General features: G+C 40.7%; 1 protein-coding gene across 1 annotated transcript in view; it reads left to right on the forward strand.

Annotated features, from left to right (window-relative positions):
• The first annotated feature begins 1,316 nt into the window (after nucleotides 1–1,316).
• Nucleotides 1,317–12,114, forward strand: part of BRSK2 (BR serine/threonine kinase 2) — a 311,906-nt gene continuing 301,108 nt past the window's right edge. The window contains exons 1-2 of the mRNA XM_040066118.2: nucleotides 1,317–1,372; nucleotides 3,151–3,616. Of these exons, the coding sequence (XP_039922052.1) occupies nucleotides 3,523–3,616 (94 nt within the window). The 5' untranslated portion in view covers nucleotides 1,317–1,372; nucleotides 3,151–3,522. The remainder of the gene's footprint in view (nucleotides 1,373–3,150; nucleotides 3,617–12,114) is intronic.

The following is a 12,114-nucleotide window of genomic DNA, read 5'->3' on the forward strand; positions in this document are numbered from 1 at the left end:
AATCAAGAAATGTCCAAGCATTTTTTCAACAAGAGTTTAGGACAAAAGGTAGAAATTGTTGCCATAGGCTGTACAGAAGGATATTCCAACTGAATCAAAATAACATACCTAATTGAGACCAAAAAGATATGGGAGTTTTTGGGGGAGGGGGTGGGGGGAGTATGTGCATGTGTGTGTGTGTTTGCTTGTTTTGTTTTGTTTTATCTTCCAGTCAGGATCATAGGAACTTCACTAATTTTCTGACCTTATTCCAGCCATGACACTGACATATACTTTGGGGCAGAAGGTGAGTATTTGTTACATCCATGTCCCTTAACCCACTTTCCTCAATGCCCAATAGAAACAAATGTGAAATACACAAGTTTGGACTTGGATGGACAATATTGTCTGGTTTCTCATCTTTCTATTAATAACGTGACCCACATATGGTTCATCTACATACAGACATCATCATCTCATATTAAATAACTTAAGATACAAATCTTGGAATTAAAAAAGATTTTAATCTATGCCTATATTCACCCCCCCGCATAATATGGTGGTGTGCATACTTTGCTAATTCATGCAAATAAACAATATTTTCCTTTTTCTGAAAGCTATGTACACATTGCCCTAATTCAGCATTGTCACTTACTGTCTGTGGGGACTTTTTGACAGTGTGGGGGGGCAGACATTTAGAGAGGAGTGAAACCATGACACGTTTCAATTGCCCCCAACATTTGTTTTCTGTAGCTAAGAGCCCATCAGGGAGAGTGCTTTTCCCACCAGGATGTCTCACCTGGAACTGTCCCATCATGCTTCGTAAGACACAGGGAAAGATCTTCTGAGGGATGTGGTGTGTACCTCAAGTTTCAGATATTTTTTTTTTTTTTTTTAACAGCGTTGCAAGATGGACCAGGCTGCCCTGCTGAATCCATCCCGATGTCTCTGGGCCTGGTGGTTGGGTGTTTGAGCCCTCACGTCTGCCGGGGGTGCAAGGTCCGAGTCCTGCGCCACACCTGGGGCAGGTTTGCTTCGCCCCGAGGGCAGGTGCTGCCTCTCCCCTCGGCCACAGGACAGCTCTCGTAGGCCCGTCAGCCTCCCATTAGCCATGTAGCTCATTTACCCTACGGCTCTCCACAGGGATGCTCCATACAGCGGCCCCCTGTCCTCCGGCCCCCGACACCCCCTCACTGCTTTGGGCGGGAAAAGCCATGTTGCTGTGGCTGCCAGCAGCGCCTCCCTTCTGCTCCCTTCCTCTGATCCGGTGGCTCTGCCAGGGGCCGCAGGGCAGAGGGGCGTGGACGCAGCATGGGAATGTGCCGCCCTGGGTGGTGGTGGTGCTTTCCCCAGCTTTCTTCCCTCCCTCCTGGGTAAGGGGCCGCGAGCTCAGGTGCGTGAGGTGATGCACAGGTGCTCTGAGGGGAGAATGCATGAGGCGGCGAGGGTGAAAGGGGAGCAGAGGTGTGGCGGGAGAACAGTGAGCAAGGAAAGGTCTGGGGAGCTTGGAGAAATGGCAGTTTGGAGTTGAGTTGAGTAGTAAGGGCAAAGTAAACACCTGTAGGGTTGGATGGGGCAGAGGCTGCCCTTGGAAAGACACAGAAGCAGTGCTTGGCAGAGAAGGAGTCTTGGTGGGTGGTCACAGAGGGTGGGGTGTGGAGAGGGAAACGGAGGAATGGGGACGGTGTTTTGGAGTTTTCTTACAGGTAGCTGCGCTGACACAGCCTGGAAGTGAGTAAAGGTGACCCATAATGAGCAAAGCAGGGTTGGGTTTTTTCCAAAGCGAATGTTAGAGTTTTGTTTTCTGAAGAAGTCCTGGAATAGTTTAAAGTTTCAGTCTAATGGCCTGATTTCCTCCCACTCCCTCATCTTACTAACTCCTCTGCAACCTCTTGGATAGTCATGTTGTCTGTGGTACAGGTAGACAGCCAATTTCTAGTTTTATTCCAATTTACAAGGAAATCTGTTTGTTGTTTCTGGATATAGACATTATAAAAAGATAAATTTTCCATTTCCCTCTTAAAACAACAACAACAACAAACCCACAAACAAAAAACCCCAACAACCAAATAATCAAACCTGAAAAAGTCTTTATTTTCAATGAGCAACAGATAATTATAAGGCCTGTAAAAGTTTTGCTCTACTCTCTCTGTATAGGCTTGTGAAGGATACCTTCTCTGACTTGAGAATTCTTGCTCTGTCTGTATCTCAGTTGGAATTTGAACAGCAATATCTTGACCAGTTTTCTGTCTGAAGTAGGGAAAAGAAGGTAAAAAGGGAACCTGTGAGTGGGAACAGCTTCTGCTTGATATGTCTGGAGACTGGCTGAAATGGTTGTATGGTCCTGAATCCAGAAAGTAAAGAGGCTTCTGCTGAACTTGAAGTATCTCTGCAGAATCCCTTCTTTTGTCCAGCTCCCTAATCTCTGAAGGTTAAACACAGCTGTACTTGGACAAAAACAGTGAAAGTTTTCTTATGCTGCTAGTGCAGTGCCTGTGGATCAGGCAATCTGTTCCTATTAACGTCTATTCCCTGGATTTTTCAGTTGCAATTTTAATTAAGAGAGTGGCCATTCCGTTTTTGATCTGCTCACCTAAGGACCTGAAGTTTTTATGTTCCCATCGAATTCAAAAGCAGGTCTGTCACTGAGTTCAGTGGTTACAGGATTGTCCCTGTTATTTTCCTCTTCTCCCCCGCAACCCCCCTCTTTCCCCAAGGTTTTCTTTAAGGGGTAAAACACCAAGGAGAAACAGGTCCACCAGAATCAAACAGAATCAAATAATTTCCAAAGCTCATTTTCAGAAGCAGCTTTTTCCCCCCGTTTCCTATTTCCTACCACAATCTTGTCTTTTCTTTAAATAATCTGGAACTGCAGAACTGCATCTGCATAGCGTAGTAGAATTCAGAGGTTTAAAAAAAAAAAAAAAAAGGAGAGAAAAAAAAGAGAAAAGTGCATGTTTGGGTCTTAAATTAATATACACATTAAATTATATTTAATTGTGCCTTATCAATAGGCTGATGAACTTAGGTGTTGCTGCTGCCATTGGTCATGAGGCTCTGTAGCAGGCAGAGGCAGCAACTGCTGCTGATGGAAAAGAAAAGGTAGTGGAAGGAGGAGGGGAGAAGAAGGTGGGAGCCGAGAGGATTGGCTGCTTTTAATGTCATTCACAGCTGCGGGCCCCGGCTCTTCCGCTGCTCCGGCTCTGGCTCTCCCTTGAACAGCTCCTAGAGAGAACAAGGCGTGCGGAGCTCGGATCACCAGCATCATGCTCCTCGGGCTTGGATCGTAGATCCCCCCCCCCTCCCCCTTTGAACACTAAAATAACTCCTTCGTCTTTCAAGCAGACCCAGCGAGAAAACAAGCACTTGAGAGAGAGAGGAAAGAAGGAGGAGGAAGACGAAAATCTGCAACCAAGGGGACTAAAGCAAAGAAAAAGAGTGCTTTGCTTGCACAGCTGCAAAGTGGGAATTTAAAGAGCTGCAGAGAGAGAAATTCCAGCTCATCAGCACATACACATTGCAGAATTACAGATCCAGGTAGAAATGACATCAACAGGGAAAGAAGGCAGCGGAGCTCAACATGCACAATATGTTGGACCCTATCGTTTGGAGAAAACCCTAGGAAAAGGACAGACAGGTTGGTTCTTTTGCAGCAGCACCGGTGCAAGAGGGAAGGTGCTGTAGCAGCCAGTGAGGTGTTGGGGATGGGGTGTTCGAGGGTTCAGGTTTTCCCATTTGCTGTTTCACTGAAGATAATATTCATAGGGGATTTTGGCCTTTATTTATTTTTACTTTTCATTTTAATTCCTTCTTTTCTTCCTTTTTTTTTCTTTTTTTTTTTTTTTCCCCTTTTCTCCTTTCCTCCCTTTATTTATTTATTTATTTTTTTAAGAAAAGGAAAAGAAAAAAGCCCAGGATGCTTTACGTTCATTACTCCTGCTAATGGGTGTTGTTCTGATGACAGCCAGAGTGCATGCAGAGGAAAAATAGATGATCTGCTGGTGGTGAATTTTCACATCCGTTTCTTCCCTGCCCTACTTAGGAGCATTTTTCTTTTTAATCAAATTATATTGAAATTAAAGGTTCACAGCCTGTAGTACCGAGGAGGAGGTGGTGGTGGTGGTGGGGGAGTCACCAGCAGTATTTCATGACATCATGATTGAAAAGGGTGTAGTCCTTAAGGTGCAGTTGGGGGGGGGGGGTTGGAAATATGTACAGTATGTCTCTGGCACTGACTGCTGTGGGTATTTAGCAAATATGGATGGATGGGCTGGTGCTTTTTGTGGGTAGGATCTGAAATAAAAGAAAAATAGAGGATCGGTAGCAGGATTCATTCTGGTTATGCTGTGTTTTTGTAGGAGGGGTTGGGAGGGGGGAAGGGAGGTTATTTAATTATTTTGCTTAAAGCTTGTTTATGAAACTTGCCCCCAGCAGATTTTCCTGAATGGAACAATGGTAAGAAATATTAAAAAGAGGAAAGCGAGTGGAGGGAATTAGCACAGAGCAGGTGCTTCTGCCCTATATGACATAATTAGATCCCCTAAATGCGTTCAAGATCTGGACTTACTGTTGCTTGCTTGGATAGCATTTTCACTTCAAGGGCAGGGGAGTATTAATTGGAAGGAAAACCCTTAAAAAGAAGCCCAAACACCTTCCGTCTTAATTTTTTTTTATTTTTAGTAACAGGTGCAATAAGCAATGACATCTGGCAAATTCATTGGGTTGGGATCCCCCCAAAAGTGGATTGAGACTTGAGATTATAATGTAGGGAGGGGGTAAGATCAGCCATAGGGGGGGGGCTTCTTTGGGCATGTGGGTGTTAAGTGTTGTTCATTATGGTGGGACAATAAAACATGATGCATTGTGGTGTATTTTTTTTTTATAACCCAGCCGAGCTTTGCCCATCTGTTGTCTAAAGGATTTAATAGGCGTTTCCATCCCCAGCTGCTGCCTGTGCTCTGCCTGCTTCCTCACTGCCCTGCGTGGCAGCAGCTCTGCAGTCCGCAATTTTCTTGGGGACACAGTCAAAATCCAGATCTTTCTCTGTAAGAAGCAATGCTCTTCTGAGATGATTGATTATAACCTCCCCCCCCATCCTTCCCCTCCTCTTCACAACCCCATAGCAACCGTTCAGAGACATGGATGAAGATGACATTATCTTCTAGTGGAAGTGACTTTTATTTGTATTTCTTCTCTTTTTTTTTTCAAATTTCTTCAGTATATCCGCTGCTAAAGGTAGTTCTCTGTCACTGTTTTGGTTACCACCTTTATCCTTTGCATAGCTCAGTGAGTCTTCTGCAGCTGTGTTCTTACTAAAATCTGTTCTGATGATGGTAATGAAAATATCCTACAAGAAAAAATGTGGTGTATTGTTAATAAAACTGCCCTATTTCTGCTGATAATCCTTTCCTAAATACTCCAGGTGATCAAAGAGCCAGCTGTGGATGACAAATTCATTTTTATCTTCATCACCATTTCCTTTTTTTCCTCTCTCTCACCTTCTCAGTACCCCTCCCTCCCCTTTAAATCCAATGGTGTCTGAGATTCCTGAAAATACAGCTGCATTAACCTTTGCTCCATGTTCTTATAGCCCGATGTTGTGGTCCTAAAGGGTTATCTGCAGCTTTCGTTATGTTTTTTTCCTCTCTGCTAATCTTCCTATCTTCTTCCTAAGTGATTAGAGATGTGGGGGTGGAGAGAGAAGAACAGGATGTATTTAGAGGCTTGCTGCTGTTGGCCTCTGCAGTTATTCAACCAGCTGGACAAGGGTGAAAGTTTCCTTTTGCAGTTTTACCATATAGCTGATCTTTATAGATAAGTCTCTGCTGTTTGCACACATGAATGCACATGAAGTGCACAATACATGGTGTCATAGAAGCTGGAGGTGGGGGAAGGAGGAAGAGAGATCTTGAAAGTAACTGATGTCAGCCTGTGTTTCTCTTGTTGTACCCGCCCTTGATTAATGGAGTAATGCACCGAGGTGAAATCTAACTCAGTATTAAACATACATGGCTAAATATGGAAAGATGCCTTCTGGTCTTCTCGCATTTTCTGTGTTGATCACATTTGGGGGCATGCAGAATGGCATAACCAGTGTGTGGCATGTAGCTCATCCTCATCCTGCTTGTTTTGGAGGGTAAGCAGGCAACCTGCAGCATTTTAGGGAGAGGATGAGCCGTGCAGTAAGAGGGCCTTATTCACTATAGTATATTGTGGTTACATAGTATATTGTGGGTTGCAGTGGCTTACAGATGAAGGAAGTTGTGATTGTAATAATTTGTTTAGAGCTTGACTTTGAAGCTTGGGAGATTAGGAGGTAATATCTTGGATTTTTTTTTTTTCCTAAGGGGATGAGGGATAGTGAGAAAAATAATCTGGCAAAATGAAATGATGACTAGAAAGGAAGTGTAAGTTGTGTTGCAAGGTCCTGTCCATTTTTCAGTGATCTTCATATCCACCACTTTTATTTGGAATAAAAAATTATTGACTCTAATGTTTTTTTCAGATAGGCAGGTCAAGCTTTGCTCCCAGATACGTTGGAGTTATACAAATGTATTAATCACCGTTACCTGCTTTTACTGACATCAGAAGAAGGGGTTTTGGGGAGGAGTGTGGGTTCATTCATAGTTCGGAGCAGTCTTAGAGAGGGTGCCACGGAGGGGGAACTTAATGGCAGGTAGAACTCTCTTTGGCTTTCTCTCTGTGAAGTTCATGCTGATTGCCACCTTAAAAGCTGAAAGGTGTTTACCAGCAGCAACCTACTGGTCCCTGCAGAGAGGTCTGGTTGTGGTATCTGGGACATTAGTGGCACCTGGTGACATCTGCTGTGGGTGGGCAAAACTGACAGAGGAAAACCTTCTGTTCAAATTGGTGGGTAACAACTGAAAGTATTGATTGATCAGATATGCAAAATTTGTCCTGAGCAGCCTTCTGGGCTGGTGCGTCATGCTTGCCGAGGGTGACCGATGCCACAAAGAGAGGATTAGGGCCTCTCAGGTGGAGCAGTTGGAAGGGGACTACACAGGGAAGTGCTGAAAAATGATTGGGCTTAGATCTTTGCTGCTAGTGGGAATGATAGAGGGCCAAAAATTATTTTTAGTAATGCAACATATGAATTTCACATATCGTTTGAGTACCGTAGCAAGATGGTTTGCTTTTGTAATAGGTTGAATTTAGAGCACCTCTTCTTGACGTCATCTGGCAGAATAGCTTATGGAATCTCTATGTAAATGATCTTGCAATAATAATACAAGAAGCATCAGAATCTTGATTGTTGTACTCAAAAAATTATTTTACAGAACTGCCAGTGTAAAAAAATCACTGCTGTGTGTATATATATGGGTGTGTGGGGAAGGGTTGGTTTATCTCAGTTCTATTGGTGCATTCTTTTACGGATAATTATAGGAGGTTTTCATTGTAATTAACAGTAGTGAGCAAAGGACATGTGTCCTGTTACAGTAACACACATGGAAACCTTGCACCTTCAGAAGCCCCAGTCAAACCTGATCATGAGGCAGTGTGATAAGTTTAGGTACAGGCTTTCTTCATGTGCCTCTAATTTTATATGAAACCAGCTTCTTGTGTATTCCTTGATATATATATATATACGCACACACACACATATATATATTTATAATTCCACAGTTATCTCTGTTCTTATGTTTCATTTGGCCTCACTAACCCCTGTTTCACCCTTGAAACTCTTAACAGTAATTCAAACTGACTGTAGTGAATATTTATTAATGAGTGCAAAGATGAGGAACTGAAGTATTTATTGCGAAGGTTTTCAGCATTTTGGAGGGTTTTCTTGTATTTTCATTTAACAGGCACTGTATAGGTTTTGGCATCATTATTTGCTGTAGCAGCAATTCAATGCCTAGTTGAAATTTCTAAAATGCTGATTTATCTACAAGCAATAACACATTGGTTCTAAGTGAGAGTTAACTCTGTTCACATTGAGATAAGCTTCATGGGAAGTTTAATGTTGCTTATCCATTTTGTTATGTTCCTTTTATTTTGTTTTAAGCCCAGTACAAAAAGTCATGCTTGAAACTTATGGCACTTTGACCTTCACAAAAAGTGTACAGGTTCCCTTTTCTGCATTGCATCCCATATAGCTTACAGCCATTTTGGTGTATAACATGTTAATTATATATGAGCCATGAGAGAGAGAGGTGTTCAGCAGTGTGCTTTTGGGTTATGTAAGAACAGAAATCATTAAATTTGGGTCTTAGTGAATTTAATAGCCTTTTATTCAGTGGGAGCTTAAACAGGACATTTCTTTACAGCCTTAACCATCTGTCTCCATGGCACTGGCACAAACTGAAATTTGTTAATTTTTTTCATTTGTCTCTGTCAAATTTTGGTTGAAAACTTCAGCTCTGTTCAAGGAATGTTGGGTAGTCAATGTGGTCTCAGAAGCCTGGTTTCCTTAGGTAAGTAGGCTAAACGAAGTATATCCTCTTCATTCATACTGCTATAATTTTTTTTCTAACCCAGCATGTTGGCTCTAGAGAGAATCTAATGAGTACAGCTTTCTTCCATTTAGCTGTCTAGATGAATATATCATTGTAAGAGATGTAAATCATTGCAGTTTTCCTCATGGCCTTTTTAAACACACAAGCAAAGAGCAAACCAGTAAATATCCTAATAATATTTTCATACATATACTTTGCTTTCATTATGAAAGTTTCTTTCAAACCAGTATGAGCCCATACTCTTCCTCCTGATAGTCTGTGAAGACTTAAATGTTGAATTTGTAATCAGAAATAAATACTGCAAGCAATACTGTAGGTAGTAGAGATCTTAATAACGAAATTTTCCCCAGAAAGGTTGTGTCATGGTGACACACATTTAATGGATTATTATAATGGCTGCGAGTTTTGGGAGATTTGGTCTTTCTTAACTTTATATGCCTTTGACTTTTCAAAAGTACTGTTTGCCTGCTTTACTGACTGAAGTAAACTAGTATTATCCTGTTACCTGTGTGAACTGGAAAGTTCAGCTATCCCTTTTATGACTTTCACTCTGTTTTGTTTATTGTTTGAATTAGCAAAATCCTGTTTGCTAAATGCAGTGAAAATTATTTTTAACTTCCATCTTTCTGAAAACTTTGTAGGAGCATGCCATTAGTCTTTTACCTCAATATCAGTAGCACAATTATTATGAACTTGTGGAAACAGCAGCAGGCTCTGAATTATTGTTTTTCTTTGTAAAGCACAGTAAGCTTTCTCACCCAAGGGTTGTTAAAATTCAGATACTGTCAAATGATTAGGACACTGTTACTATGTACTTACATTTCAGATGCCAGTAGGAACTGTGAAAGAGTTGATTTCACAAATAGGGTTCTTGCTCTATTCGAGCACTTTTCTACTTTTTGTCCCTGTTCTAATGTCATTTTGTTCTGCCACAGTGAGAAAGACTGCATTAGGGTGAGGAGAGAGATTGAAGAAAGGAAAAGAGCTTCTTGCTAAAATTTACCTCTTGAGAGGAATTATTTTAATCTCTAGAAAATCTGTGATTCTATGAGAAGACCAAGTGTAGTGTTTTAGGTGAGTTCTTAAAATTCCTCTTGTAAATTGAGTGGAGCAGCCCACTGTGTTTTGGATTCTCCAGCATTGCAATGTTTTTCGATAAACCATAAGCTTACTCCATACGTTACATTTTAGGAAGTCTTTAATATTGTGTGCTTTAGAGAGTTAAACCATAATTGCCATGACAATAATAAATGTGATACACACCTAAAAATTAGCAGGTAGGTAATATAGAACAAATGTAGGTGGTGGAAGAATTCCAGCTTTCAGAAAAAAAATTGAAAGGAAATGGGAAGTTAAGTTCGGAAGTAATACCTTCTGAAGTAAAAGTCATTGTGTGAGGACAGTACTATGCACACAGGAGAACAGTGATAATAAGATGAGGTGAAAGCCTAGATGTAGATTTCTATGAATGTACAGTAAAGGCAGAGACATAAATGAGTGCTCATGTAGTGGTCCTCTTCAAATGCTAAGATACTGTCGTTTGCCCTTGTGAGGTCAGTCCATATTTCAAGTTTAGCTGACTTCAGTAGAAGGATCATCAAGTCCAGGATAAATAGATGAGGGTGGATATTTTTGCTTGTTGTGGATTGTCCTATTAAGAAATATCCCAAAGAAATTTTCTGCTTTTTTTTAAGCAAGCCCAAGATGTTTAGCAATCCTAGTCAATAATGCTGTTCATTCTGCTTATGGAATATGAGGAGATTGTTTCATTTCCAGTTCATGCATAAACGTTATGTTTTTCTACAAAACAACCATAATGATCTGTAGAATAACATGAATAATTTGTTGTAAATAGTGTTCTTAATGAACTTGAACTGTCTTCATCTGCAGTGTCTGTAAATGCAGAGTGATTTTCTTTAAATCCTTATTTGTTTCAGATTTTCTGGCAAGCAGCTATTTATATCTCCTTTTCCCAACTGTCTTTACCTTGCTTATGGATTGGTTGCACTTATGCAGTATTCAAAGATTTGAATTGTACTTTTGAATGTAGTCTGTTGGGTATATTGCATAAGAGAATTGCATTCTGCTTGGATCATTGTGCAAGCACTTCCAACACAGATGTTTGCAAGTTCAAACCAAAAATTCAGATTTCCTATACAGTTTGGACATGATTCCTATGAGAATACATGCTTAGTAGATGTAAGTTTTCCAGAAGGTCTTTTAAAAAGGTATACAAGTGTGACCAAATTAAACTTGATTTAAAATGCCAGATTTTAGAACATATTAATATTGTTGATCCGGTTTAATTTTACTTACTATATATTTAGTTTTAAATAGGTATATAAATTTTAATGAATTAATTATATTTACTGACTAGAAACATTACTAATAAAAATATGTTAAAAAACACACTTAAAAAAGAAGATTTTTCCATTCCTTCATAGCTTTTGAAAGTTGGGTTTGAATGGAGTTTAGGTGGAACAGCAGAATTTGCTTTGGTTCCTTTCACAGAAGTGCATGTTGATGTAGCTGCAAGCATTTTGTTCTTGGATGTGTCATTTTTGGCAGAGGTGCCTATCGGGGTGCAGTTGTCCTGTGGACTGTATAACAGGAATGCACTCTTTCTTTTGCAATGACCTTGGGATAAACTTTTTAAAGGCTATTAAATGCAAGTGTGTCAGGAAACTAAGGACAGAAAGCAGTATGGACAAAGAAGGTAAATGATGGTGTGTGTTTAAGCAAATCCAGGTACATTCTCTTGCAAGTGGGACTGTTGCCTTCCTAGAGGGCAGAGTAACCTTCAGGCTGGTGCAGGTGGCTGATGAATGCTCCGTGCTGGAGTTGGTAGGACACTTTCCTTGAATTGTTAGTGCTCTTGCTTTTATTTTGAGGAAATTATCTTATTATTTCCTGAAGGCCGCAGAGATGCATCAGGCCACCTGATATAAAGTAGCCCTAAAGCTGCCCTAAATAACTCTTTCATGGGGTACTAATGGCCAAGCTTACTGTTTTGCATCCCATGGCTATGCCAAGCAGTTTCTGGCTTTTAGACTTTTGTTGTACCTACTTTGGCTTCCTTGATAAAGGTTATTTCCTGATTAGAAGCACAGTGAATACTTTTTTTTTTTTTTTTTTTTTTTTTTTTTTTGACATAAACATTTTAATTTGGGATGGGGTAAGGTTATACTGAAAGGGACCATTCTTTGTGTAGCTCACCACAGATAACAGTCTGCTTTTCAGTTTTTTAGCTAATCATCCACCCAGTGATTTGATAATCAGTGATTTGATAATTAAGGAGTTTGGAAGGAAGTAGGTAACTTGCCAGCTACTGACAAAAGGAGATTATTGCTGGTGAAAACTTTGCACTGAGATTTGCAAATCAGCTGACAGCAGATAGGTTAATGCCTATAATGTACAGGGGGATTTTGAAGAGAGAAATCATCATCAGGTGGCTTAGGGTGAGGTGCAGGTACTATCTATTTTTCTTTCTCACTTTAATGTTCCAACACTATGTGGGAATTTTAGCCATGATAATATTTCCAGTGAGAGTAGTGTCTTTTTTTTTTCTTGGGGGTGGCGGGGGAAGGGGGAATGGAAGGGGACAATGGGAAAGGGGAAAAAGGGGAAAGGGGCAAACTGTCATTCCCTTTTCCCTTTT

This window comes from Hirundo rustica, chromosome 6, assembly GCF_015227805.2.
Source record: "Hirundo rustica isolate bHirRus1 chromosome 6, bHirRus1.pri.v3, whole genome shotgun sequence".
Classification (NCBI taxonomy): domain Eukaryota; kingdom Metazoa; phylum Chordata; class Aves; order Passeriformes; family Hirundinidae; genus Hirundo; species Hirundo rustica.